Here is a 27862-nt window from a genome sequence, read left to right on the forward strand (position 1 = left end):
TTAAAATGCCAAATAAATCTATACCATATTGTTCTATTTCTTAGGAATCTACCTAAGATATATTTTCTTTCAAATATTAAAAAAAATTATAAAAGGATTAAGTTTTAATAACAAGATGCAGAGAATCATCCAAGCACTTAAAACTTAACATGCTAGGAAAATAACAAATCTTATTATAAAATCAAATTAACATTTTTGAAAGGAGTGTGCCTACTTGGCACAATACAAGAAACACTGTTAAAATTCAAAAAGACTTCTGCATACCGTAATAATCAGGAGCAACAAAGTTTAAAACACATACTGGTTTAAGTCAGAGCATTATCCAAGACTGTTGCTCTACTGCTTTTATGTGATTTACAAAACATCAATGGCTGTTACCAAACTCACCGTAATCATATTATCTGACCAAATATCATTCCAATACATAACAAACAAAGCTAAGGATAAAACAGTGCATTAGAAATTATGGTAATTAAAATTAATGATCATCTGAATAAGTATCAGAAATATTCTGCTGAATAAAAATTAGAGTGCATGAAATAAAACATAAAAGAATTGTTCTGGTAGAATTTTAATTTCTTTTTATTTTCCTCCTGTGAAATATATTTTTCTTTCAAAAAGCTTTATTTTAAATTAAGACATGCTGAAATAGTGGATCTGTCAAATTAAATTGAGGCAAGTTAATTTTTATATTATAATTAAGAAAAAATGAAGATCACTCTGTACTTCATCATCAACAAATAGAAGTAAGCTCGCAAAAACACTAGCATGGCATTAAAAAATTGGTGGGGACTATTTTTTCACATTTTCAATTTTACTATGATTATATACTATGAAAACTGAAAAAATTTAAGAAAACATAAAACAGATTTGGATTCAACTTAAATGATGGAAATCAGTACACAATGAATTCAACATCTAATAGGAAAATCCTCTATTTCTAAATTAGCAATAGAAACATCTAATTCCTGACTATCAAAGAGCATGATAGCCTTTTAAAATATACAATCTTTTCTCTAAAACCTGACAATGTGCAAAACAGCAAAATCCTCCTTTGTTCAGTGGCAGAGATTTAAAGCAAGAAATCACAATCTTTTATATATTGTTTCTCTCTGCAAGAAATTTAAGTCTGGATTAATCCTCATCTCATTCCTTGGTACTACTTTTGATAACAATCACTGAAAAGTAGAGAACTGCTTTATAACAAAAAAAGGCTCTGTTGTGCACTGTGATTCCTAATTATATTAAGTTCACAGGCTCCATGTTCTCAAAGACTTGTCTACCAAAATGACAAGGTAAATATTAAATTTTCTGACTTCTATATAAAACTTAGTAACAAAAAAATCTGAACATGAAGATAAACATGAAACAACTACAAGGCTGAAAATAATTCCAAGGAAACAAAAGCTAAAAAAACGAAAAGAAAAAGCATGGACACTTTGTTTCTTTTGCCTGTATAATTTTTATGATTTGTAAATGTTAGGCCTTTTGAAACAGATTATCAGAAAGCTTACTACGAATCAATCACTGAGTCATTCTGCCAAAATGTGGCCTGAAATTAAAACTACAGCAAATATTATATAATAAAAATATAAACTATATCTTGCTACATTTAAATCTACTTCAAAGGTACATAAAAAGTAGAAAAGTTCCAACTCACCTTCAGTCTGTTGGGAAAGTCTTGTTTGTAAATCTATAACAAAAGAGAATTCTACAGCTCAGTGCAGGAACAATGAAGAGCCTCAACTAACAGGGTAAATGTCAGGAAAGCATTAATAAAAGAGGACCTACAGCAGCAGGGTTTACAAAATGAGCATAATAAAACCTGGCAGCAAAACCTCCTTCCCCATTCCTCATTGAGAAGGCTTTGGGGCCTTTTTATCCCCTCCTACCCTAAGAAACTTTCTTATGGCTCTCTCTTCCTATTCCTACTTTCTGTATCTCAAACGCATCCCATTATGCTACTTTTCAGTTGGGAATAATGGGAAATGGGGAAAGGGGAGCACACCGGTCAGAAAATGTGTGAAAAACCCTGATCTTGAGAATTCAATTCCAAGTACTTGGGAAATTCACCTATTTATTTTTCTACCAGTGGTAGTAAATGTTAAAAGAATGCCTTAAGTTTACACTAGTAAATAAACACTCCTTAAAGTACACAAACAGCTATAAACACTTCCAACAGTCTACCAACTAAACAGTAAGGATCCCACCACTGTGAAAGACACTCTTTCCAATTATGTCTATATTTTTATTTTTCAAGTGTTTTTAAGAATTCATTATGCCTTGCCCAAAAGATGACAATTTTAGTTATGTTTTCCTGGCCTAGACTGGAAATTTAATGAGGCAGGAATGAAATCTGTGGGATTTATTTACAATTTAAGAAGTTTAAAAATATAAGCATTTAATCAGTATTTCCAATAAACAGGTATTTTTATCAACATATTTTCTCATACAATCATTAAAATTTCTAAATTTAGAAGGCATCTTGAAAGAAAGCTAAGTCAAAACATTCAAGTCAGAATAATGAACAAAATGCCATGTAATTATGCCAAAATGCTGCAAAGCTATCTTCAAGTTGAAATATTACAGAAATATACAAAATAATAAATTATTTAAATTCAGTAAACTAATTTTCTTTAAATGGTAATTTAATAACCACACTTTATTACCACGTGAGTTTCCTGCTGATGACAGAAAATAATAAACATAGGCAAAAAATGTAAAGGGTTCTACAGCCCAAGGTATATTGGGATGTAAGAATACCTGGGTCCTGGGTGCTTACTTTTAATTGGCATCTCAGGAAATTGTAGAAATTTAACTGATGTATACTGAAAGAACATGAAGTATACTGAATGTGACGCATACTGAAAGACCATAGTACCAGGGTCAATAAATCTTAAATTATAACACAATCCCCCACCCCCACCCCCAAACGGAAAAAAATCTGTAGAGATAAAAAAATTCATGGTATTTTAAATGTTTATCAATCCCTATCGAAACTTCAAAAATGCTTGTGAAAACTAGGAAATGAAGCATGGATTTCAAACCACTTTTTCTATTTTTGAAAATGCCTGTTAAATTAGGAGAATAAAGAAATACAGAAAGATGATCTGTTGGTTTTAAATAATAAGCTTTAAAGAACTTAGGGGAGAGGGCCTCAAACATAGTAAGCACTCTGCAATTTAATGTGAACAAGGTTATGTGTAAGATTTTAATTATGACTATCTAGAGAACATGCAAAATAACACCAAATTATATAAATTTTTAGCTAAAAACTTTAGTGTTTAGTATTAATGCAGTAGCAATTTATAGGACATCTGAGAAAACAAAATCTTGAAAATAATCTCAATAAACAACACTAAAAGAAAGGAATATAACAATTACATAAATATTATTGAGTCCTAGCTATATAACAATCCATACGGATCTTGAGAATTTTAGTTCCTCACAATCAATGAACCTGAATATAATTAAACTAAACAATGCTGTCCAGGGAGGGGAGCAGTCCCATCATACATGATAGGAGAAATGGCTAACGGAAGTAACACTGCTTCAACAGTGAAAAAATAACTAGCTGAAAATATTGTTTATGAAGAAGAGCAAATCAAACTATTTGGTACAGCATGTGGGGTAGAATATAATTGCTTTGAAATAACTCATCACTGCATTAATTCCCTAACTGGACAAAATCTTATTCACCAGCCACTAGTGCAATACCTGGAACATGATTAACAATTAAGAATTTTCTAAATTACTGAAAGAATCATCAGTACAATGGGAAATAAGGGAAGACTGTTTTCCAATCAAATAATTTCCACACCAGAAGAATAGGGTATATTTTTGTAAGTAATGAGTTTCCTTTATTATCTTCACTTGCATTAAGTGGTATTCTACGACAATCCGGTCACTGTAAAAAGTTGTGTCCATTACTTAGTTTAAAAAGTCAAAATAAGTAGGTCATTAAACCAAAGGAATAATAATTTAGGAATACTTGGAGAATCATCAAATAATTTATAAACAGGGAGTTTAGTTAAATATAGAAATGCCTTAATGGTTATGATCTTTTTTTCATAAGGACACAGTGGTATGATTTAGTCAGTCAGTTCTCTAGATACCAGATTTCAAGATAAAACACACAATTTGACAAGCACAGGAAACCAGACAGGTTTTCTAAAGGTCCTCATACACCTTTGCACACCCACTAAGAACAATGAAAAGACCCCTCTCTCTTAATGGTAAAATCTATAAAATCAGAAATCACCCTTTCCTTTAACTACACAATAAACTTATGATTTAACAAAATATCATGTGGGCTTCTTTGTATATTCAGATTCAGCAGAGCAAATCACCATGGACTTAAATATTTTATATTATCTTCTACCTTACGGAGTCTCACTTGTAGATAAAATCAAAAGACCAATTCATTAGAAATTGCCATACTTTCTTGGGATACTATTTCCTGTCTCCCAGATCCAAAGTAGAAATGATTCCTCTCAGATGTTCTAAAATCAAGTATTCAATATTTCAAAATTAAAATCTTACCCTATCTACTAAATTTGTACTACTATTAATAACAAAGTTTATAAAAAGCACATCTCAGGTAATTTAACTAAGCCATAACAGAGAAGAAAACAGAGCCCCTTGCTGTAATAAAAGACTGAAATTCTCCCCCTCTTTTCTTGCCTTCTCAAGGGGCTTTATTCCCCAACTAAAAAATCTCAAAACAGTATCTACTATTTAGGAAAGTAGTTTTCTCTGCTTTCTGATTGTCTTAATGCTGTTATTGTTTTAAATAAAGATTGATTTCAGGGTCTCTGGTAGTTTTCTGAACTCAAACATTATACAAAGAAACTATTTTTCTTTGAAACATTAACCTTTACACAGAATCTAGAACTATGTCTGGTACTCAATAGAACTGGTGTATTTATAAAGAGGCCAACATTTATGGCCTCTGAACTTCCTTATATGAACTCTAGAAACCAATCAGCTATAAGTACTTGATGAATTGAATTCTCAGTAAGTCCTTTCAAATACAAAAATTTGGCAAATTTTCGAATTAGATGAAAAAATCAATGATTTCAAATTAGAAGAGATTCAATTCCTACCTGCCACAGCACCAAATGCCAAAGAGCCACTCATTTGTAGAGCTTGCTGTGCTGCTGGTGGAATCTGCAAACCTGTACCTGTCAAAGAATAGGTTGTAACTTCATCACTATGTTAAAAGCAGAAAAATTAAGCTATGTGCAAAAAAAAAAAAAAATTTACAGTGGGACAGGATATAAGAGGTGCAAGTAAATTTACTAAGTATGAAGTTGTAAATATTATAGTAAGCAAAACAAATCCTGTAACTTAAAGCTGTGGACCACCATAATCTATGTGTTGTTCAAGGACAGTAACACCAAGTCCAAATAAGATACAAGGTTTTCTCATTTCTTAGTTTGCATGGTTATACCTTTCTTTCTCATCACCATGAGCAACAAATCAGTCATGACACTAGGAAAAACTCACCCTCTGCGAGTCTTGCCATTAATTGGAGACGACCAGTTGTTCCCAAGTCAATTCCAGTCCTTTCCAGCTCATCACTGTCCAAAAATGAACTAGCACTGGAAGCATCAGTACGTTCAGTGACATGACCAACTTTCATTGGCCTTCCTGCAAGTTCAAATCCATTAAGTTGTTCCAAAGCCTTTTTGGCACATTCTGAATCAGAAAACTATGGGGGGGGGGGGGGAGATAAATACAGCATATTAGTTTAAATATGTACCTAAAATAAGAAAAAATATTTAGTATATTCAATAATTATTGGGAGGATGATAAAGTAGAAATTTTCATCCAAACACATGTCAAATTTCAAGTTATTAAGTACTAAAACCTAGAAGATCAGACCACAAATATTCAAAACGGATGTGGTGATGTGAGAGTTTAAATGACAAGATACTATCAACTAACGGCATCTTCATCTCTTACAAACAAAACATGAAAAGTGTTCAAGCAAAATCCTTTTTAACATGCTCCCACAAACTAAAATGCTGTTCTTTTCTGTCCATCAAAGTGAACCATTCAGAAAAATCAAGTTTACTCTGATGTTATTTCTAACACAAAACTCAGGATCATATATTCGTGGCCAGCAGAATTTGTTAAAATTCTTAATTTCAGGATGCAGACAGAAAATTCTAATTCACCAACTCTGGTGTTAATGTAATAGAAAAAAGAACATATCCCCACCTATTCCATAGCTTGATCTTTTATCTGAATGGTCAATGGTTTGAAAATAATTATTTTCCCACTAAGACAGGAACCACGGAAGACGGCAGTTCCAAAGACCAATAACTTAAGGATTCTCTCTCACTACAGCAACAGGCTTACATTTTACTGAAAATTGGATAGGATATGACAAATTTAATGATTTCCTGATTAAAACAGAACCCTGTCTGTATTTTCAATTCAGAATATTACCTTTCCCCAGGATGTTACAAGGTCCAGTATAACATGAAATAATACATTTGAAAAACTGCTATTGTATTTGTATTGCAGATCCTTATGATGAAATTGTATTTGGTCTGCTTTTAAAAAAAGCCCATCTGTTAATTATTATTCCAGTTGCCACCTCAATCCTTAATTAAGACTAGGCTGCTATAAGGTTAGCCACACACACTTTTAGTAAGGTAGTACTGGTCTTGGTTGTGAAGTATGTACATACAAAAAGTAAAATAGAATATTAAAAGACCTTCAGTCAACTGTTAAGAATGTGTCCTAAGTAAACCAGAAACCAGAGTAAGACTTACAATTACATGAAGAGCCAGGTAAGCAAACTGACTAGATAAACATGTGCTATGGTAAAAGATGGTAGTAAAATGGTTAACTTTCCAGATTCAGTGAACCCCTTAGTACTTAACTAAGAGATGGCTACTAACTGCCAACTAATTTAACCCACTTGAAAATATTAACCATGCCTCCCTCATGCCCCACAATCAGTAACCTATGCAGGTTTATTATGCTATTTAAGTAGATTTTAAGTCACAACACTAATTATGATAACTGCTTACCGTAATAAATCCATATCCTTTGGATCGACCTGTTTCACTATCCATCATGAGCTGGATACTTTCAATCTAAAATTGAAAACCATAATCAAGAGATGGCAAAGAATTTCATTCACTTAAACACAGTTTGAAAAATCTCTTCGTAACAAAAAAGATGCCTCCCGCAAAGAAGAAATGAAAATTTATCACCATGCCTCCACCAAAAAAAATCTTCAAAAGACACTGGCAAAAAGGAAAAACTGCACAATTCTAGTTTTTTGCTTCAAAAATTAACCTCTGAAAATCAGAAAAGTCCTTTGTAAAGGAATAAAATGAAGAGTTAGAAACAATCAACATCTTTGTTTCCTTCCCATTAGGCTAAAAGTACCTAACATTAATTCCCAATACTACCACATTGAACAAAATATTGAAATAACTAAAAATGACATTACATGGTTAGTATCTGTTCCACAATTCTGTAAATACACTAAAACCCTACTTAATTGTACACTTTATATGGTTAAACTGTACGGTTTGTGAATTAAACAATTTAAAAAAGCTTTGGAGACCGCACGAAAAATTAAAAGAGCACCCCTACTGTCATAGATGGAATCATGTACCCCCAATTTTGACAGGTTCTTAACCTTAATCCACATTCTTGTTGGTGTGAACCCACTGCAGATAGGACCTCTTGAAGGATGTTATTTTAAATTAAGGTGTGGACCAACTGAATGCAGTTGGGTCTTAATATACACTACTGGAATCCTTTGTAAGCAGAAATTAAGATACAGGAAAGGCCACAAGGAGAAACAGGAAGCCAGTAAGAACTTGGAAGAGAAGACAGCACATTTGTCATGTGACAGGAAAACCAAGGAACCCCAAGGGTTTGGCAGCAGCCAGCCCCAGAATGCTAGACTTGAAGGAGAAGGCAAGCCTTGCCATTGTCTAGATTTTGGACTGCTCGGAGCCTCAAAGTAGTGTGCCAATAAATTCCCATTGTTTAAGCTTTCCCATTGTGTAGTATTTGTCACAGCAGCCTGACAAACATATTCTATTTCTTCACCTTTTGGTGGTTACAGTAATAAAACTAAGCAATTTGTACAATTATGAATTGAGATAAAGTTGACACTCCTTTTCAACATGAACAAGTTAGGGTGGTCACTGCCTGAAGATAGGGAAAGTGATTAAACTAGAGGAAGGGGTAGCAACAGACAAGATGGAATTTAACAAAGGATTATGGATACCAAATCTCTATATAATTTTTTTTCTTAAGTTGCTAGAGTATTAAAATAGATAGAAGGAAAGCCTCAAAATGGGAGAACTGTAACTCACAGAATCTTTTGAAATTTGTTCTATAGCAACTTGGTAAATTATAATTTGGAAGTTATAATTTTTGTAGATATGTTATATTTCACAATAAGGAAATAACTGAATCTATGGTACTGTAACTCATAACATTTTTGAAAATTTCCTATATTAACGAATTGTTAAATCATACTTTGAAAGATATTAACTTTCTGCATATGTTGTATTTCACAATAAGAAACTAACTAAAACTGTGGAACTGTTACCCACAACACTCTTTGAAATTTGCTAACTACTTGTTAAATTGCACTTGGAAAGTTATTGCTTCTATGTATATGTTATATTCCACAATAAAAATGATTTTAAAAAAATTAAGAAAAGTAACTGTAGGTAGAAAAAAAATTATGAATTGTGCAACCTTTGTATGAGTATAGTATTTCCAGCAAATAAGTACCCATACTTCTGAATACCCTCACTTTAACCATTACTGATATTTTTAAGCAGAGTAACAAAGATGTTGGCTGGGACAATGAAAGAAAACTATAAAAAGCAGATCCAAGGGCAATGTGCACCGTAGCAGTGCATGTTAAGGTACTACAGGAAAATTTTTTTATTCACTGCCACAATGAATCCCTTAAACCAGAATACAGCATTCTACACACCTGTGCTCTTAAATGTCTATTCTAAAATAAGGACCAATTGGACAGAAACACACATTTTAATTACTTAACTTAGTAGTTAGGAAAAGCTTTTCCACATACTGCTAAAATTTCAATAAATGATTAAAAAAAATTTTTTTACAAGCCCCAGAAAATCCCCCAGAACAAAAAACTCTTGCTCCAAATACATGGCAGATTTTTTTTGCCAATGATGATTTTTAGAACATGATCAATTCTAAAATCCACTATGCATTTCATTGTAGTGTTTTAACAACTCTTTATCAGATTCTTTATCTTCAAATATCCTCTCATTTCAAGACAGCAATCTTAATCTAAATTTACACAAAAATCTTACAGATCCATCCTCTCTCCTCTAGTCTCACAGAAACATAAACTACATACATGGAAATTATTATGCACGTATATTAAAAGCAAGAACCCATTAGATGCATTGAAGAATTTGGACTTACCCTGCCAAAAGGCTCAAAGATCCCTCGAAGCATATCTTCAGTTATGTTAAAGTGTAGTGAACCCACATAAAGCCTCATGGGTCCAGCACTTCCTTTTTGTAGATTGTTTGCCATTGCTGCAGCTCTGTTTTTTTCTGCCTAGAAACAAGACAGACAAAATATACATAATAGGAGTATTAATGCAAATCAGTTTAAACAGACTAACCCCCATTTTGGCTTAGGTGACCTTAAGGACAAGTAATGTTAAAATAGTTTGAGAACATGTGCAAAAGTCATATATAGAACTGTATTTCATACCTAGGATGATTCCATCATAAAACCACATATGCAGAGAGATGATTAGAGAGAAAATGCCTAGAGACATTTTGGAGACAGCCATTGAAATCAGAACAAGGAGAGAAACTAAGAGACGAAATCTGGATTTTGCCCCAGAAATGCGAAGAGGGGACCCCCAGACGCTGAAGAGAGAAAAGCCCTGGGAGAAACAAGGATGCACAGGAGCTGAGAGAGAAAAGCTAAGAAAGAAGTCTAGAGACATTTCGGAGAAAGCAACGAGAGGCCCAACAGACTCCAGCCATGTGCCTTCCCATGTGACAGAGGAACCCCAGATGCCATCAGCCTTTCTTTAGAGAAGGGCACAGTAGGAGGATGTCTGTACTTTCCAGGCATCTGAAGGATACTGTCTTTGTATCCCATTTGCAGTCCTGTCTGCCTGTGTGTGCCAGTTTGGATATATATATGTCGCCCACAAAAGTCATGATCTTCTAACCTAATCTTTTTGGATAGAACTTTTGATTGTTTCCATGGAGATGTGACTCAAATGTGGGCGAGACCCCTGATTAAAATATTTCCATGGAGGTGTGGACCCCACCCATTCAGGGTGGATCTTGATTAGTTCACTGGAGTATTTAAGAGAACTCACAAGCCAACATAGATGCTGACACTTGGAGATGCATACAGAAAGACATTTGGAGATGCTAGGCTAAGAGAAGCAGCCCAGTTTGCCCCAGAGAAGCTAAAAGAGGACCCCCAGATGCTTAGAGAGAAATGCCCTGGGGGAGAAAAGCAAGGATCACAGGAGCCATTCTTCACTGAAGGTTCCTCTTGTTGATGCCTTAGCTTGGACACTTTTATGGCCTTAAGACTATATAAATTTGTAACCAAATAAAACCCCTTTATAAAATAAAAAAATAAAAATTTAAAAAAAAATCGAAGAACAAAAAAAAACCGTAAATGCCACCAATCTTAAGATGTACCCTGACAGAAAAAATGTTAAATGTGGGAAAAAAGAATCCTTCCTGGAATTAACTATCTTCCATATTTATTAAAATCAATAGAGTCTAGAGATCAGTACTATTCCAAGTATGGTACACCAACCAGTTAACATTCACAAACTTAACAGTAAAATATAAAAGTTACTAACTGAATTCAAAATTTAATTTCCTGCTTCTCAGCCGTTACTCATTCCAGTCTATACACTATTAGTTTTGTCCTCCTCTACCAAATTTAACAGCAAGTAGTTTCCCATCAAGTTTACATACAATCACACTATGAATACCCAATATTAAGTACTCCTAAATGTTAAGTAGGACCTATTATTGACCTGTTTTTAAGATGATAAAAGTGAGGCTAACAGGTAATTTGGCCACAGTTACATACAGCTGGTTAGCAACCAAACTGCAATCTGAAATCAAGTCTTGTGCACAATGTATTTTACTGCACAAACTACTCTATTTTTCACAACTTAGGTTATTAGTGACAGAAATACTAATCAAAACTCCTAATATATTCTACATATTTTTTTGTAAACCTACACACTCTCCAAAAATAAAAATAATTCTAAAAATATTTTTCATATTATAAATTCATAGACTAATAATATATCTAATTTTTCCACATCCAAATGAAATACTAAAATGAATTACATTTTCCTGAAAGCAATACTAAACTACTGTGGGAAATGGGATATCAGTGAAGTAGGAGTAAATCAAAAATCATCTTAAACCAAAGATAAATAAAAATTAACTTTTAACATCTTTCAAGAAATATTAAAACTGGTAGCTATTATTAAAACTACTCTTAACACTATATAAAATTCTATAAAACATTTGAAAGATGCAGAGGAAAACATGCCATTAGATGCTTCTATGTCTTACTAATAAATCACAAATCAATAAAATTTTAGATCAACTCTTTTACATAAAACATGTTAGTTATATCAAAATAGCACAGAGCAGTGTGGCCAAGTATATTAAAGCCAAGTCAAATTGTCCTGGGAATACGTGACTCAAGATAGTAAGGGTGATGAATGTAAGGAACAAGACACTAAACCAATCAATCAAATTCTTAACCAAGAAAAATTACCTGGGATGCTTGTACTATGATTGGCACTCCTAAGACGCGTTGGCCAGTTAATCCTATTGCTAAAGGCACTGAACTAACATCAACAAATTCCACATAAGCAATTCCTTTGGAACGTCGTGAATTTCTATCAGAAATCATCCTCACATCTCGAACCTAAAATGAAAAGGCACACTTAACACACAGTTCAGGCAACCATCCACTGTAAGCCATTTAGATTCAGTAATTTTAAAAAGAATAGAAATACATTAATGATGCAGACAAGGAAGCCACAAAACATTTTTTAAAAATTAAAAATAGGAATTTTCGAGGCCCATTACGTCTTCTATCTGAATCTTTTGATGAATGTGTGGTAACTCCAAAACCTAACTTCCAGATGATGCACTGAGCCCTGTCTTGGGGCTTGCCCCTATGAAGCCTGTTACTGCAAAGGAGAGGCTAAACCTGCTTACAATTGTGCCTAAGAGTCTCCCCCTGAGTGCCTCTTTGTTGCTCAGATGTGGCCCTCTCTCTCCAATTAAGCCACCTTGCCAGGTGATCTTACTGCCCCCCCCACTCCCACCACGTGGGACCTGACACCCAGGGGAGTAAATCTCCCTGGCAATGCAGGATATGACTCCCAGGGATGAATCTGGATGCAGCATCATGGGATTGAGAACATCTTCTTGACCAAAAGGGGGATGGATGCAAAATGAAACGAAATAAAGCTTCAGTGGCTGAGAGATTTCAAATGGAGTTGAGAGGTCACTCTGGTGGACATTCTTACACATCATATAGATAATACCTTTTAGGGTTTATTATATTAGAATAGCTAGAAGTAAATACCTGAAGCTACCAAACTCCAACCCAGTAGCCATGACTCTTGAAAACAACTGTGGAACAATGTAGATTACAAGGGGTGACAGTGAGATTGTGAAAACCGTGGATCACACTCCCTTTTATCCAGTGCATGGATGGATGAGTAGATAAATGGGGACAAAAACTAAATGCAAAATAAGGTGGAATGGGGGGGGGTGTTTTGGGTGTTCTTTTTTATTTTTCATTCTGATTGTTTCTGGTATAAGGAAAATGTTCAAAAATAGATTGGGGTGATGAATGCACAAGTGTATGATGGTACTGTGAACAGTTTATTGCACACCATGGATGACTGTATGGTATGTGAATATATTTCAAAAAACTGAATTAAAAATATATAAATAAAACACAATTAAAAACTTTAAAAAAATGTTGTTTCCAATTTCCACCTATTGGTCCTCCCCTAAATAAGCTAAAATTACCTTTCCTACTGTAGAGAAAAACTCCTCCAAATCCCTTGGCCGAATTCTTGCTGCCAGCTGCATGCAGAAGACTGTCCTTGCATCTCTTTCCTCAGGAGTGAGATTATCAATAGGTTCCCTAAAAGGAGTAATGAATAAAGAATTAATTTAACTCATTTTTTAAAATTACATTTTTAGTAAATAGAATATTCATCAAAACTAGTTTTGTCTGTATTCCAACTTATTTGGACAAAATTCCAGTAAAATATTTTAAATGTGACTGAATTCCTCCAACAGAAAGATAGTTTACTAAACACTGACTCTAATATCTTCCATAGCATCAGGACAAATCCACCAGCTTCTCAATCTTCAGGATTTTAAGGGCCAATCAGAAGACTGACAATTCAATGATAGTCATTTGAAATGAATCCCAAATGCCAGACTATTCTAAACTCAGCAGAATGAGTGATCACTCACTGAACCCTGTGATGCCTGCCCACAATAAAACTATAAAACCATAAAGTAAAATTGTTCGTTACTCATCAAATAATGAAAACTATGTAGACATATTATTAATAGTTGGATTCAACTTATTCATTTCCACAAACAGCTCAAAGATAAAAGTATACTTCTAAACTTGGTGCCCAAATGAAGTACAAAAGTAAAAGCAGAACAGACAAAAAATACTACAAATTTCAAGAAAAAATGTTTCAACTTTATTTCAGTTTCAAAACATCACTAAGGTTAAGGTTTTATCCTTTAAAAATTTAAGTTTAAACATACTCTTGTGGTAAATAAAATCCATAATATTCTGGACATTCTCTGTAAATACTTTTGAAAACAAAAAAATACCATACTCCAAAGAAAAACTATGGCACATCTCCTTGAGAAATAGGTAGGTAGTAAATATATTGCTTCAAAACAAATATAAAGCTACACTAGATCCAGAAAAATGACAAAAGGGATTTTCTTACGAGAGAAAACTAAGTATTGAGAATAAAAACATCAATATCTGTTAACAAAGAAAGCCTTTAAAATCATGAAAGTTTTCACCAAATCCTAGAATTCTAACATATAATTAGAAAACAAGAAATAACAGAATAAAACAAAACTAAAAAGATGCCCTTTAAGTGAAACCAAAAATGCTGGTAAAGAACAAAGCTACCATACGACAAAATGTGCCTTGAATCAATACGGCAAGACTGGACAGATGAGCTAATAAATAAGCTTGTTCATGCAAACATTCAAGAATATAAAAGTATTACTTTTTTTTTTTTTTTTCATTTTTATTGAGATTGTTCAGATACCATACAATTATCCAAAGATCCAAAGTGTACAATCACTTGCCCCTGGGTACCCTCATACAGCTGTGCATCCATCACACTTAATTTTTGTTCAATTTTTAGAAACTTTTCATTACTCCAGACAAGAAATAAAGTGAAAGATGAAAAAAGAAAAAAAGAAAAGGAAACTCTAAACCTCCCCTATCCCTAACCAACCCCCCTCAATTGTTGACTCCTAGTATTGATATAGTACGTTTGTTACTGTTTATGAAAAAATGTTGAAATATACTAACTGTAGTATATAGTTTGTAATAGGTATATAGTTCTTCCCTATTTGCCCCTCTATTATTAACTTCTAATTGTACTGTCATACGTTTGTTCTGGTTCATGAAGTGATTTCTAGTATTTGTACAGTTGATCATGGACATTGCCCACCATAGGATTCAGTTTTATACATTTCCATCTTTTGACCTCCAACTTTCCTTCTGGTGACATATATGACTCTGAGCTTCCCCTTTCCACCTCATTCACACACCATTCGGCGCTGTTAGTTATTCTCACATCTTGCTACCAACACCCCTGTTCATTTCCAAACATTTAAGTTCATCCTAATTGAACATTCTGCTCATACTAAGCAAGAGCATCTACATTTCTTCCACAAGGCAGGAGGGAGAGTCAAAGAAGGTAGAGAGGCAAAAGAAAGAGGAAACGAAAAAATGACAGCTAGGAAGCAGCAAAAGGAAAAATAACCTTAAATCAAAGTAGAATAAAGAATCAGACAATACCATCAATGTCAAGTGTCTAACATGCCTCCCCTATCCCCCCCCTTATCTGTATTCACCTTGGTATATCACCTCTGTTACATTAAAGGAAGCATAATACAATGATTCTATTAGTTACAGTCTCTAGTTTATGCTGATTGCATCCCTCCCCCAATGCCTCCCCATTTTTAACACCTTGCAAGGTTGACATTTGCTTGTTCTCCCTCGTAAAAGAACATATTTGTACATTTTATCACAATTGTTGAATACTCTAGATTTCACCAAGTTACACAGTCCCAGTCGTTATCTTTCCTCCTTTCTTGTGGTGTCTCACATGCTCTCCATCTTCCTCTCTCAACCGTATTCATAGTTACCTTTGTTCAGTGTACTTACATTGTTGTGCTACCATCTCCCAAAACTGTGTTCCAAACCACACACTCCTGTTTTCTATCACCCTGTAGTGCTCCCTTTAGTATTTCCTGTAGGGCAGGTGTCTTGTTCACAAAGTCTCTCATTGGCTGTTTGTCAGAAAATATTTTGAGCTCTCCCTCATATTTGAAGGACAGCTTTGCTGGATACAGGATTCTTGGTTGGTTGTTTTTCTCTTTCAGTATCTTAAATATATCACACCACTTCCTTCTTGCCTCCAAGGTTTCTGCTGAGAGATCCGCACACAGTCTTATTAAGCTTCCTTTGTATGTAATGGATTGCTTGTCTCTTGCTGCTTTCAGGATTCTCTTTGTCTTTGACATTTGATAATCTGGTTATTAAGTGTCTTGGAGTAGGCCTATTCATATCTCTTCTGTTTGGAGTACACTGCGCTTCTTGGATCTGTAATTTTATGTCTTTCATAAGACATGGGAAATTTTCATTAATTATTTCCTCTATTATCGCTTCTGCCCCCTTTCCCTTCTCTTCTCCTTCTGGGACACCAATGATACGTACATTATTGTACTTTCTTTCATCCTTGAGTTCCCGGAGACGTTGCTCATATTGTTTCATTCTTTTCTCCATCTGCTCCTTTGCGTGTAGGCTTTCAGGTGTTTTGTTCTCCAGTTCCTGAGTGTTTTCTTCTGCCTCTTGAGATCTGCTGTTGTATGTTTCCACTGTGTCTTTCATCTCTTGTGTTGTGCCTTTCATTTCCATAGATTCTACTAGTAGGTTTTTTGAACTTTTGATTTCTGCCGTATACATGTCCAGTGCTTCCTTTACAGCCTCTATCTCTTTTGCGGTATCTTCTCTAAACTTTTTGAATTGATTTAGCATTAGATGTTTAAATTCCTGTATCTCAGTTGAAGTGTACGTTTGTTCCTTTGACTGGGCCATAACTTTGTTTTTCTTAGTGTAGGTTGTAATTTTCTGTTGTCTAGGCATGGTTTCCTTGGTTATCCAAATCAGGTTTTCCCAGACCAGAACAGGCTCAAGTCCCAGAGGGAAGAAATATTCAGTATGTGGTTTCCCTGAGGGTGTGTCTTAGAAAATTGCTCCACCCTTTGATGTCCCAGGTCACTGTGCTTTTCTGCCCAGCAGGTGACGCCTGTTAGCCTATAATTCTTGACTGGTGTGAGGAGGTATGGCCCTGTTCCCCCAGGGTCTGGGGTCTGGTTCTGAAGGGAAAGGGCCCCACCCCTTTCCTCCTAGAGAAGACAGACCCCTCAGGTGGAGGTCATTAGCATTTCAATGGTCTTGCTCTCTGCTTGTGATGTCTCCACCCTTCCCAGAGTCACAGCCCCGGAAACTGAAAATGACTGGGGCTTTCTCCACTGAGCCAAAAAAGAAACAGATAGTCCCCTTCAGACCCAGTCCAAGGCAACCCTCTGGCTCTCCCAGGTCAGTCGTCACCCAAAGCCTCTGTCTGTTTTTTGGGGCTGTGTACCTGTAGTGAGCAGTTCACACTCGCTACTTAAAACCCCAGTTGGAGCTCAGCTGAGCTGTATTATCTTGCTGGGAGAGAGCTTCTCTGTGGCACCACGCGGCTCTGCAGCTTGGGCTATGGGGGAGGGGGTCTCCCGACCTGGTTCCGCAGGTTTTACTTGCAGATTTTATGCTGTGTTCTCGGGCATTCCTCCCAATTCAGGTTGGTGTATGATGAATGGATGGTCTCGTTTGTCCCCTCCCAGTTATTCTGGATTATTTACTAGTTGTTTCTGGTTTTTTGTAGTTGTTCCAGGGGGACTACTTAGCTTCCACTCCTCTCTATGCCGCCATCTTGCCCCACCCCCCAAAGCATTACTTTTTAAAAAGCCAACTAATTTATTAAAACTTTGGAAATGAAATACTTTTTCTCAGCTAAGAAGGCCAAATGGTAAAATTTGTAATTGCTGAAACAACTTTCCCACCTGAGGCTCAATCAAGTATTAACTCAAATATATTAATTCCAAAGGTGAGTCAAGCCTATTTAAAATTTTCAATACCTACTACAGAGAATTTAGCAAATGTAAAAAGGAAACAAGAGCATATATGTTATCAACACATTAAAAGAGTAATCTGTGCTCCCATTTTCATTATATGGAATTAAAATGGAAGCTACTGAAAACTTAGTGGAAATTCACACTGATTTAACACTACTGCAAAAGAAATTAAGATTTTTTAAATGGTTCAAATTACTAAATGTGAATAAATTTAGCAGTACCATCAATTGCAAAAAGCTTTATAAAAGTTTTAAAAAGAAAAAAGAGACAATAGCTACCTCACAGGGCTCTTGTCTTTTCTAAACGGACTTTTGCTTCGGGAGCGTCGTCTGCTGCAAAGGTAAGAAAGTTTCAGAAGTTACTCAAACAAGTATACCACATTAGTTCCTTGAAAAACAATTCAAACAATTCAGAAGTATGTTTAAAAACCTTAATTTGATGCTGTGAGGCAATCCAATCTTTCCTCGGATAGCACTGTTAAATTTTGGTCCGGAGCTAAAAAGGAAACAAAAAATTATACTAGTTACAGGTTTAGGGTCTTGCTAAGATCACACTCAAGTGCACTCCAGCAAGTTTAACTGAATCCCAAGCAAGCTGCCCTTATTAAATTTATCCATCCTGGACCACACTGAGAGGTGCCAAGACCTAAGGTTACAGCCTCAGTATTTTTAAAATTCTGCAAATGCAAACACCTATTTTTTATCTCTAGTTTTCTCTTTCTATTACACCTTTGTGAATATACTCCAGAGTTTAAAAAAAAACAGAAGTAAAAATTTTTATAAATGCCTCAAGTTCCCCAGGTTCCCAATCTCACACCAGTACTATGGTTAATTTGGTGTGTATCCTTGCAAATTCTTTCCCAGAAATATATATGTATATGTACATACATACATACACACATACTCCTATTCTTTTGTTTGAGGGACTTCTTTTCATAAATAGGAGGAGTAATTCTTTACATAATTATGAAACTTGGATTTTTTCCACTTGTTAGTCTTAAAGACTGCATGACAGCATGTTTAGTGCTATATAGTTCAGCTGGCTGTGGCAAAACATTCTATGAACAAGATGAGGGTAGTTCACCAATTCTTCAGAAATATTCTTATTTGAAGAACTGACATCAGTATTTAAAGTGTGTTCAAAAACAGATTACGAAATTAACTTTCCTATATATAATACCAGTAGATTTTGTCTTTTTATTTTTAAAGGCCAGACTATGTTAAAAGGACAGGTCAGATCATCCTATCCTATACCTATCCAATGCTCATCCTGCTAACATATTCCAAAAGGGTAGCAAAATAAACATAAACATCTGGCTTTCTGTGATGCACATTTGGATAAGTTTTCAGGGACTTTATACCTATCTACAACATCTAAGCAGTTGCAAATAAACTCGTTTTAAATGAGTCCTCTGCAATTCGTACTAATTGTGATAAATAAGGTGGCCTTTACTGTATAAATGAAAAGTTTAATAATCTGTAAGCTATTTTCTTTCCCTTTTAATTAAAAAATATTAAGACAATCTCAATTACAGCCTCTGTAATCAAAAATCACATGAAAGCAAACATGAACTAAATAGTACTTAAATAAAATCAGAACAGGATCACAGGCAGCTTTAACACAGGTAACAGAATTTTTAATTTATTAGTTTTTTTTCCTGTTTAGTTCATTTTGGTGAAGTTTTAACACAATCTCACTTTAAAGATAAAGTAAATCTTGATAAATTTGACAAAAGCAAAGAATTTTCCAATATAACATTCAAAATTGAAATAAATTATGGTCTCCTTTCAGCTCTAAAAGGTCATGAAATAAGCCACTAAGAGGAACCTAGAAAGCATAATTTTCAAGGCTTTTTATTTTACAGTTCAAAATTGTTACCAACTCCTAATGGCTACATATAATACCAAAACATTTACTTAATACCAGTAAGTAGTCTAAGTGCTTATGTTCTCTTCTCATTCAATTCTCATCCATTGTTTATCTGCCAGTTGTTACTGACTTCTTAAAAGATGAGACAGCAAAAGCTTAGAGGGTTAAGTAACTTGCCCAACTGCAAGAACCAAGGCTTTGATTCAGATGTTTGTCTCTGAATTCCATCTTAATCATAGAAGTTCAAATTAGAGGTGTTAATTTTAATATATCCCAAATAGTTTGCAATATTATACTTAATAAAACTAAAGAACATCATAAAGCATTAAGGACTGCTATATTCAATTCCTTGCTTAGAGTTGTAGGTAGGCTCATTCCAAAGTATAGTTGAGCTATTTAATGACCAGAATGAACTTGTGGCTTTATGCAGACTATCCAGTTTCCAACTCGGTTAAATTCAAATTTTCATAGTGATTATATCTTCAAAGAGCTTTACTAGTGAAAGAAATGCTTCTGTGATGGGCCCAGAAAACTACCATCATCAAGGAGCATACAACAAATTCACAAAGGGCCTGGCTATTTTTCAACTGAAATAGCCACAGTCAAAACTACAATTTAGTTACTGGACTTAGGTATTTGTAATTTAGTATCCATCTAAGCTTTAAAGTTTAAGAAAGCAAATATATGTTCAGCAAATATTTTAAGAGCTCACATACCTTTCGCTTCCTCATGTATTTAGCCCTACAATATCATATATTTTTTAAAAAGAAGTCTGGCATTTTAGTCTAGTTTAGATTGGCATACAATTATGATTATTTTTAGATGGAGTAACAAAAAAAATAAGCTGTATGCCTAGTAAACAAAAGCTGTATCTATCCACACACTGTATCTTCATTTTACAAGCTTTTTCCAGTGCCGATATTCTTATTTACTATTTTAATCAATCATGCTGAAATATAAAATTTCACATTGCAAGTCTCTTAGTTGGCCATCCGGATACCCAAGAATGACCCTCAAACCTAAATCATCACGATTATAGTTACATACTAGGGACTTCTGTAGCGGCCTCTGAATCTGCGATCTCGACTTCTTGAGCGGCTCCGTCTCCTTTCTTTGCTTCTACTTCGCTTCCTTTCACGGCTTTTGCTCTTCTTCCTTTCTCTATCTCTACTTCGCTTCCGTTCCTTACTTTTGCTTCTCTTTCGCTCATGACTACGACTTCTGCTCTTGCTCTTTTTCCTCCTGAGAAGAAAAATTACCATTATTTTGCTGGTTTAAGGAACCTGTCAAGGTACACTTCCTTTTTTGGTCAGAAAAAAAATTTTGTATCCTTTTGAAACTTCACTTTTCTATTTTTTAATATCATATAATGGTATGGTGAGGAAAAATACTTCCTAGGTATAGTAATCACCCCACTTTTGCATTCCACTGCTGAAAATCAGCAATTAGGAAGGAATTGAGAAGATACGGTTACTTAAGAGCAGGGTCTGCAATGATTGCCTGAGAGTAAGCTTTAAAAAGGAGCAGGTCTTGGTAGGTATAGATCAAAACCTGAACCTTTATAGTAAGTCTGACCAGTCACACAAAAGGTCAATAATTACTACAGTAAATCTGTAACATATAAGAGTAAAATCATTCTTACAATAACATATGTTCACATTTAAGTACTAGCATTAGTCCATATATCTAAGTTTTGATTAAATATACTCATTACCCTTCAGTAAACAAATTCTGACCTACTTTAAAGGTGGGACTATTTTGTACTTTCAAAGGACTTTCCACACATCAGTATTTTGGTTTTTACAGGCAAAGAATGACAAAAGACACTAAGAACAAACTAATGCAGTAAAATAATTTTGACACTTTTTCAGACTTGAATGTGACCATTTCAAATACTTCCTGTTTAAAGTTATGAAAATGCCAGAAAATGGAGTATGTCGTTTTTAAACCAGCTATACGAGCCTGTGGAATACAATCAAAAACAAGGATCCACACTTTTATCTTTATAATATCTCAAACTCTGAAAGGTAAAAAAGCCAGTTACTCTTTCTGTTCATTTCAATATTCATTCCAGTGTTTCACCCATTTGTTTCATAACTGTTACGAGTCTGTACCTCTGTTATCATCACCCAAATTTTAGAGGTGCCTTCAGATATTTCAGTATAAACTGAAAGACATTTCTAAATAATTAATTCCACCAAAATGTTAATTTGCAGTGGCTGGAAGATTTCCAAACATTTTGACAACTCTCCACCATTATTTGGAAATTTAACTGCTTAGTCCTTATCAAAGCAAAGTTAGCACAAGAGTAATTAAGGTCTGCCTCAGAGAACCTGAAAGCAGGTCACCTTAGAGTGCATTGAAAATAGAAAATGAAGACACCCACCTTCTGGAATCTTGAAACCCACACTCCAATCACAAGGAGATGTAGAGCTTTCCAAGGAGGCAGAAACTTTGTCTAAAATTTCAAGATAATCCACCTGACTGTCAGAAATTTATATGCTAGGTAGCACATGACAGAAAAGTAGGCTACTATGTCACCAAAGCAATGTCCAGAAGGGCAAGAGTTAACATTCCAACTTTGCTCTCTGAAATAAACCTGACACTATCTCTTAGGCTAAAAAATTTTGAGACAGCTAAAATCAGATGTCCTAAATAAAATCAATTCAATTAGGGGACAACTTAAAAACTCCATCCCCACAAATAAAAGTTTTTGCTCTGCAAATTGATGGCTCGTAGCAGAGAGATAGCCAACCTCTCAATTTACATCTTACAGACCCCAAAACTTAATTCTGCCACAGGAAAGGACTCAAAACTTGGATAATCTTAACTTAAGGTCTTCACAGAACTTTTTATAAATGAGTCCCCACCCACATCTGAAGGCAACCCCAGACAGATAAAAAGACAGCTTGAGTACTACAGCAACATACTAAGACGTTCAGAAAATACAATCCTCTGCATTAACGGCCCAGACAAAAATTTAAGGGTGCAAGAAACCAATATACTTCTCTATGACAAATTCCAGCTTCAAAGAACATGTAATAGGTTAACTATTAAAACTATATAAAGAAGGATCATCAGAATCTATCCTAATAGTCAAATCCTGTTACAACTTAAAAGAGACTTTACAGTGTCTTTTGTGGCAGTGGAATTTTGTACTGAACATCACTGAAGTAAATGGTCCACTGGGCTGGGCCTTTGGACTTTTTGGTTATATGGCCTCTGCTGTAAAGGTGTTTTGCTATAACTGGATTTGACCTCTTCCATGTAAGATCATCTAAACTTTAAATGCAAAACATTCTGGAAAATAAGAAAAAAACAGAAAAGTCATTTATTCCAAAATTTATAGAAAATCCACACCACAGTAGCTAACATATTTCAACTGATATAATTTTACTATTATCCTTTTTTGAGTAACTCCCTAAAGAGCTTCACTGAATAAATGCTGGTTTAGACTCTGCACAATTGGTTATACTTGAAGGCAAGCCCAGGTACTTAAAAGGCATACTTCAACTTTTGAGGTCTGGCCAAACTCAAGGTTGTAGCTCTTCAGAAAGTCAGCTAATTGATAATCAATTTGTGCCATGTCAATCTTAGTTCCTTTTTCTACTACTGGGATAAAATCAAGTGTATGTGTTGAGAGTCAATTAATATTTAGAAAAAAAAATGTTTACTACTATAGTTAGATTCAACTATCAATTTCTCAAAAATCTACATTTTCTTACCACTTTAACAACCATATCCTAGTCAATAGTTTTAAGACAGTGAAGTTTTAGAATGAAAAAGGTGCAACATGGCACCTTCCTTTGGTTAAGAGACAGTTTATTCTTAAGACTTAAAAGCACAAGCAGAACATTTTAGTTTTTGTATTTTATGTATCCTTAAATATGAAAATTTTCTTCTAGATAACTTACAATTAATTTGAAAGATAAATACCCTTCAGAAAAATGAGAAAAATGTCCCTGGTTTAACAAGGGAGCCATTTATTCTGCTATAATTGAGAGTGACAAGTATGACAAAAATATTTTGTACCTTTAAAAGACTATTAGGTGATAGTTAAGAGGGTTTTGAAGTGTTCTTCCCCTCTAAAGAGAAATCGTCCATTCTTCATATAGTCCCATTAGGCTCTTCGACATTAAATATATAAAGGCCACAAAGCATCACTCATCTAGAGCTTGATACTCAATTTCCTTGTGTGTTTCAAAAAGCCTGGTAGCCTTAATGAGCTTAGAAGCAAGATGAGAACAGGCATAAAGTGGCGATGATGTCAGTGGTGAGGGGTGACATCTGAGAATGGTACAATAAAGAAGCCAAGTATGCCCAAAAGTTAATGTTCTCATCCTTCCCACATTTAGGGTGAAACTGGTACTCGCCCATCATGGCCTGACGCCTAGATTAGACGATTTAAATCAATCTATATGGACACCCCCCACCCCAGATTTCTTTTTGATTACAGAATTGCAAACAGAAACATTAGTTAGCAAACTGTTACTCTGGTATAAGATCTAGAACTAGATAACACACACCACAAAGATTCGTTGAATACCTCAGACCACAATTCAAAACTAAACCCAACCTGATCCCCCTATCCACTTGATGAGTGAGGAACTATAAAACACTCTCACCCAAGCTTGTATCAGAAAAAAGTAGGATAATAAATAATTTCTAATCCATTACTACAACAATTAATTATAGGGGAATTATAAAAAATAAAATACTGGCTTAACAAACTTTGAATAACCCAATGCAATAATTTTGTCATCTATTTATGAAATTATATCAATCTAATACATTTGTGAAGATGCAGGAAGCAGCGTATTACAAAGCACTTTGAACTCATTTTTCATTTCATATTATTATGGGACTACGAACATGACAAAATGTTTTAATATAACATCACAAACAAAGACTAATAAAACAATACTTGTAATGTGACCACATAAACTAAAAAACACTAATCTTAGAGCTCAAAGGAAGTTTCAATAATCGATAAGATCCAAACTTACACAGTGGATCTGGTTTAAACTCTCTATATACTGTATTCTGTACTAGTCTGTAGCACAGAGTTCCTATAACTGGTTATTCATCTAATCTACATAATATAAATAATCATAATTTTTATATACTCCATTAAGTTTAAAAGGCAAAAAACAATGAATGCCAAATAATAAAAACATAGGAAATACATAAGTGTGCTACAGCATTACTACAAAAAGGTCCTTAAAGCAGCAAGGAGCAGCAATAACGCACAGCTCTGGCTCCTTCAGTGATTTAGGGCCAACAATACTTTCCATGACGTGGTTATTACCTTTCCTAATTTCACTTTTCTTTTTCCTTTTAAGTTCAATGGCTATGACAAGTTTAGTGATAACATCACCAAAAATTAAGCCAAAGTTAAAAAATTTAAAACAAAAGACAAGCTCTTATACAACTCTTAACCAGACTGTCATGGGTGGACTTGGACGGAAGGGTGTCCAGAAGGCCCCTGAAGTCTAGGGAAAAGAGTCCATAGTTTTATATCCTCAGAGCTTCTCATCCCAAAAGAACTACTTTTCTAAAAGGGGCAAAGAAAAACTTCAGATGAGAACCTTAGTTTGATGCTTTAGCCACAGGAACATTAAGATCTCAATTGTATGAAGTTCACAGCTCCCCCCACCCCCACGGCCCTTCTTTAAACTTACTTTTTGCTACGTTCTTCGTGGCCATTAGCACTGCTCAACTTGTTCTCATCCTAAGCAGGGTTGATAGAAGAACATCATGAGGACGAAGTGGCAACATTTCAAGTTGTCAAAGGGTAAAGGGAACAGGAATAAGAAAATACAAAACAATTTTAAAACTAATTACTTATTTATAGTTTAACATGGAAGGCTATAAAAAAATTTAGATGGGTATGTGTTTAACCACTTTGTTGCTTACAATTAAATCAAGATACAAAATAAAGACTTTCCATATTAACAAGTTTTAGTTACTTTCTTACATATTTTAGATATTATGTTATCCAGTTTACAGTGTTCAAGTGGTTAAATATAATTTCTATAAAACATGAATGAAGTCCTGTTTGAGTTTTATTCCATGTGCTACGGTCCCTTTGGTCAGTACCATGGCTCTATTTCTGCCTAAGCCCCAAGTGGCCATGCTAGCAGCCAGCCACTATCGATTTCCTGTGACCGATGCCATTCCTGAGATCTTCGCCCATTTCCGTTGGAGGGTTGGGACTGTAAGAGCTTGATGCCACCTCTGTCACACATCTCGCCCTGAAGCAAACAGGGATTCACACTGCTTTAGTAATGTTGACTCTCAAGAACCCAAGAAAGTCAATTAATAATCCACCAGTCCAGCCTAAACATTTCCTACTTCCATACCTGTTTACATGGAATTACATCCATGTTAAACTAAGACACAAGAATCTTAACATTAATAGTGAGTAGCTCTTCACGTCTAAGCATTACAAAACTAAACACACTATGTAAAGCTATCAAGAATTCATCCAAATTGGTACCACATGGTCGTGCTATACACTCCAAAAACAAATGTATTATTTTTAAAAGGTTTAGCGCAATGTTTATTTTAAAGTTTAATCACATCAGTTATAGGAGAATAACTGCTAACCTACAAAGCTTACAGTTTTTGACACCAGTGATAATGCATGCATACAGCTATTTTCACCACCAACTGGTGAAAGAATGAAAAGACAGTTTACTTTTACTGCTATACTGAAATGGGTCAAAGACTATTACTAGCCAAAATAATTCCTTTGTAGTTTTTGGTGTGAAATATTATGGCAGGGCCTAATTAAAAATAAAACAATATGAGTACAGTAAAACAGTCATTCAGTGACTCTAAACTGTAATACTGCCTCTTTCGCTTTAAAAAAAAAAGTTCTAATCAGGGATCCAAGAATTTTAGTAATTTTTAACTCAGGAGCAGATCATCACCTGCCTGTTTTAAGATTTACTATCACCAGTCTCAGATAAAAAAAATTCAAATCTCACCCATTTCTTCTGTTAAGACTTATTTAGAGATTTACTTGCCACAGACTGGTTACATTTTGTTATTCTTGGACCCCTGCTATTTTCCCAAACCACTATATTCACCTTTTTGCTATACCAAACTGGAGCTGGTAATTCTTAGTCGAGTCATTTTACCTAGGGGACCACGGTACAGCGATAAGTCACTCAATTACTACCTTATGATTGACAGTTCACACTGGAATCAAAGGTGAATTCATGGGAGTAGAGGTGAGATATCGTTAGGCAAGTCTACAAAGAGAGATAGATGGGCATTTATTCATCACGCTGAAGTGAAACTACTGCACAATATTATTACATCAATAGCATATATTTACTTTTGTAAGTTACACGTAATGCATCTCTGATAAGATAAATCAAGAGGACTCCGGGGAGGTTAGTTTACATTTCAGCAGTAGTTTCGTGAATAATGCTAATTTAAGAAATATATAAACCTCACCGACATGTTTTCTCACCTTCTTGTAAGGAGCCTCAAGCATTGCTTCAATATCAATATCGTCTGCCATTTTCTCTAACGCCTAAGAAAAAATAGAAAATTTCGTGAATAATCCTTTTTCAATTCTGCTCCATTTATTTCTCACGTAACACACTGCAAAACTACAAGAAAACCTTAAAAAAAGCCCTAAAATAACTAAAGTGGCACGTACTTCACTAGATTTGGCTTGTATAACTAAATCTAACTCGTACACTGAAAAACACGAAAACAGACTTACGATTAAAAAACGACTAACTCAAAAACAAACAAATAAACAGAAAAACCCCGAGGGGCTCGAGCGAAGAGCCTGGCACAGCACTTCTCTCCTCAAAGCCCGCGCTGCCATATTAGGGGCAAAGGGAAACTCCCTCGGTTGGGAGGAGGTTGTGTGCCAAGGCGGCATTCGACTGGCGCCATGTTGGGAGGTCGCGGCGGGCCTAGGCCTCGAAGAGGCATCTGCCCGGAAACCTCTCTGGGGTTCACCCCGGCCCAAGACTCCCGACTCCGACTGACAGGAAAAGGGCGCGGTCGCCAAAATGGGGCCGATTTCTGGAGAACCCGCTCCCCCACCCTCATCGCTTAAGGCCCCTTGAAGACTGCCCCACGGTCCAGATGATAACCAAACCCCGGAAAAGCTCCGACAAGAGGTGGGTCTGTGGCGCCCCCTCACCTGTGTGGGCTTTCGATCGCCTGTGGTCTCGTATTCACGAAGGCGCTGTTACTGCCGCCGCCGCCGCCGCTGTTACTACTGTTAAGCCGCTAGGCCCAGGCCGCGGTACCGCCCAGCCCGAATTTCGGGCTCCGAGGGCGGGTAGGCCCGAGCGGATCTAAAAAAAACAATGGGATTAAAGGAGCCCGCGCAGGAAAGCAGGACACCGGCTTCGGCAGCTCAGGATCCACCCCTGCGACAGCGTCAGCAAGCTCCCTGAAATGGCGGCCGCTCCTTCCCCGTACTCACATTC

General features: G+C 35.4%; 1 protein-coding gene across 9 annotated transcripts in view; it reads right to left on the minus strand.

Moving 5' to 3' along the window:
• RBM39 (RNA binding motif protein 39) overlaps nucleotides 1-27862 on the minus strand; it is a 29710-nt gene extending 1848 nt beyond the window's left edge. Inside the window, exons 1-14 of one of the 9 annotated variants that reach the window (XM_037810970.1) lie at nucleotides 27571-27862; nucleotides 26881-26943; nucleotides 26584-26656; nucleotides 25079-25128; nucleotides 20445-22697; nucleotides 17958-18023; nucleotides 17807-17860; nucleotides 13095-13212; nucleotides 11821-11973; nucleotides 9457-9594; nucleotides 7047-7112; nucleotides 5509-5713; nucleotides 5106-5183; nucleotides 1661-1711 (exon numbers count right to left, since the gene is read on the minus strand). In XM_037810970.1, the coding sequence (XP_037666898.1) occupies nucleotides 1661-1711; nucleotides 5106-5183; nucleotides 5509-5713; nucleotides 7047-7112; nucleotides 9457-9594; nucleotides 11821-11973; nucleotides 13095-13212; nucleotides 17807-17860; nucleotides 17958-18023; nucleotides 20445-20659 (1144 nt within the window). In that variant the 5' untranslated portion in view covers nucleotides 20660-22697; nucleotides 25079-25128; nucleotides 26584-26656; nucleotides 26881-26943; nucleotides 27571-27862. Of the gene's footprint in view, nucleotides 1-1660; nucleotides 1712-5105; nucleotides 5184-5508; nucleotides 5714-7046; nucleotides 7113-9456; nucleotides 9595-11820; nucleotides 11974-13094; nucleotides 13213-17806; nucleotides 17861-17957; nucleotides 18024-20444; nucleotides 25043-25078; nucleotides 26850-26880; nucleotides 26944-27570 lie in introns of those variants that run through there. The other 8 variants (XM_037810972.1, XM_037810968.1, XM_037810966.1 and 5 more) reach the window with 8 other exon arrangements.

This window comes from Choloepus didactylus, chromosome 19 (genome assembly GCF_015220235.1).
Source record: "Choloepus didactylus isolate mChoDid1 chromosome 19, mChoDid1.pri, whole genome shotgun sequence".
NCBI classification, from domain to species: Eukaryota; Metazoa; Chordata; class Mammalia; order Pilosa; family Megalonychidae; genus Choloepus; species Choloepus didactylus.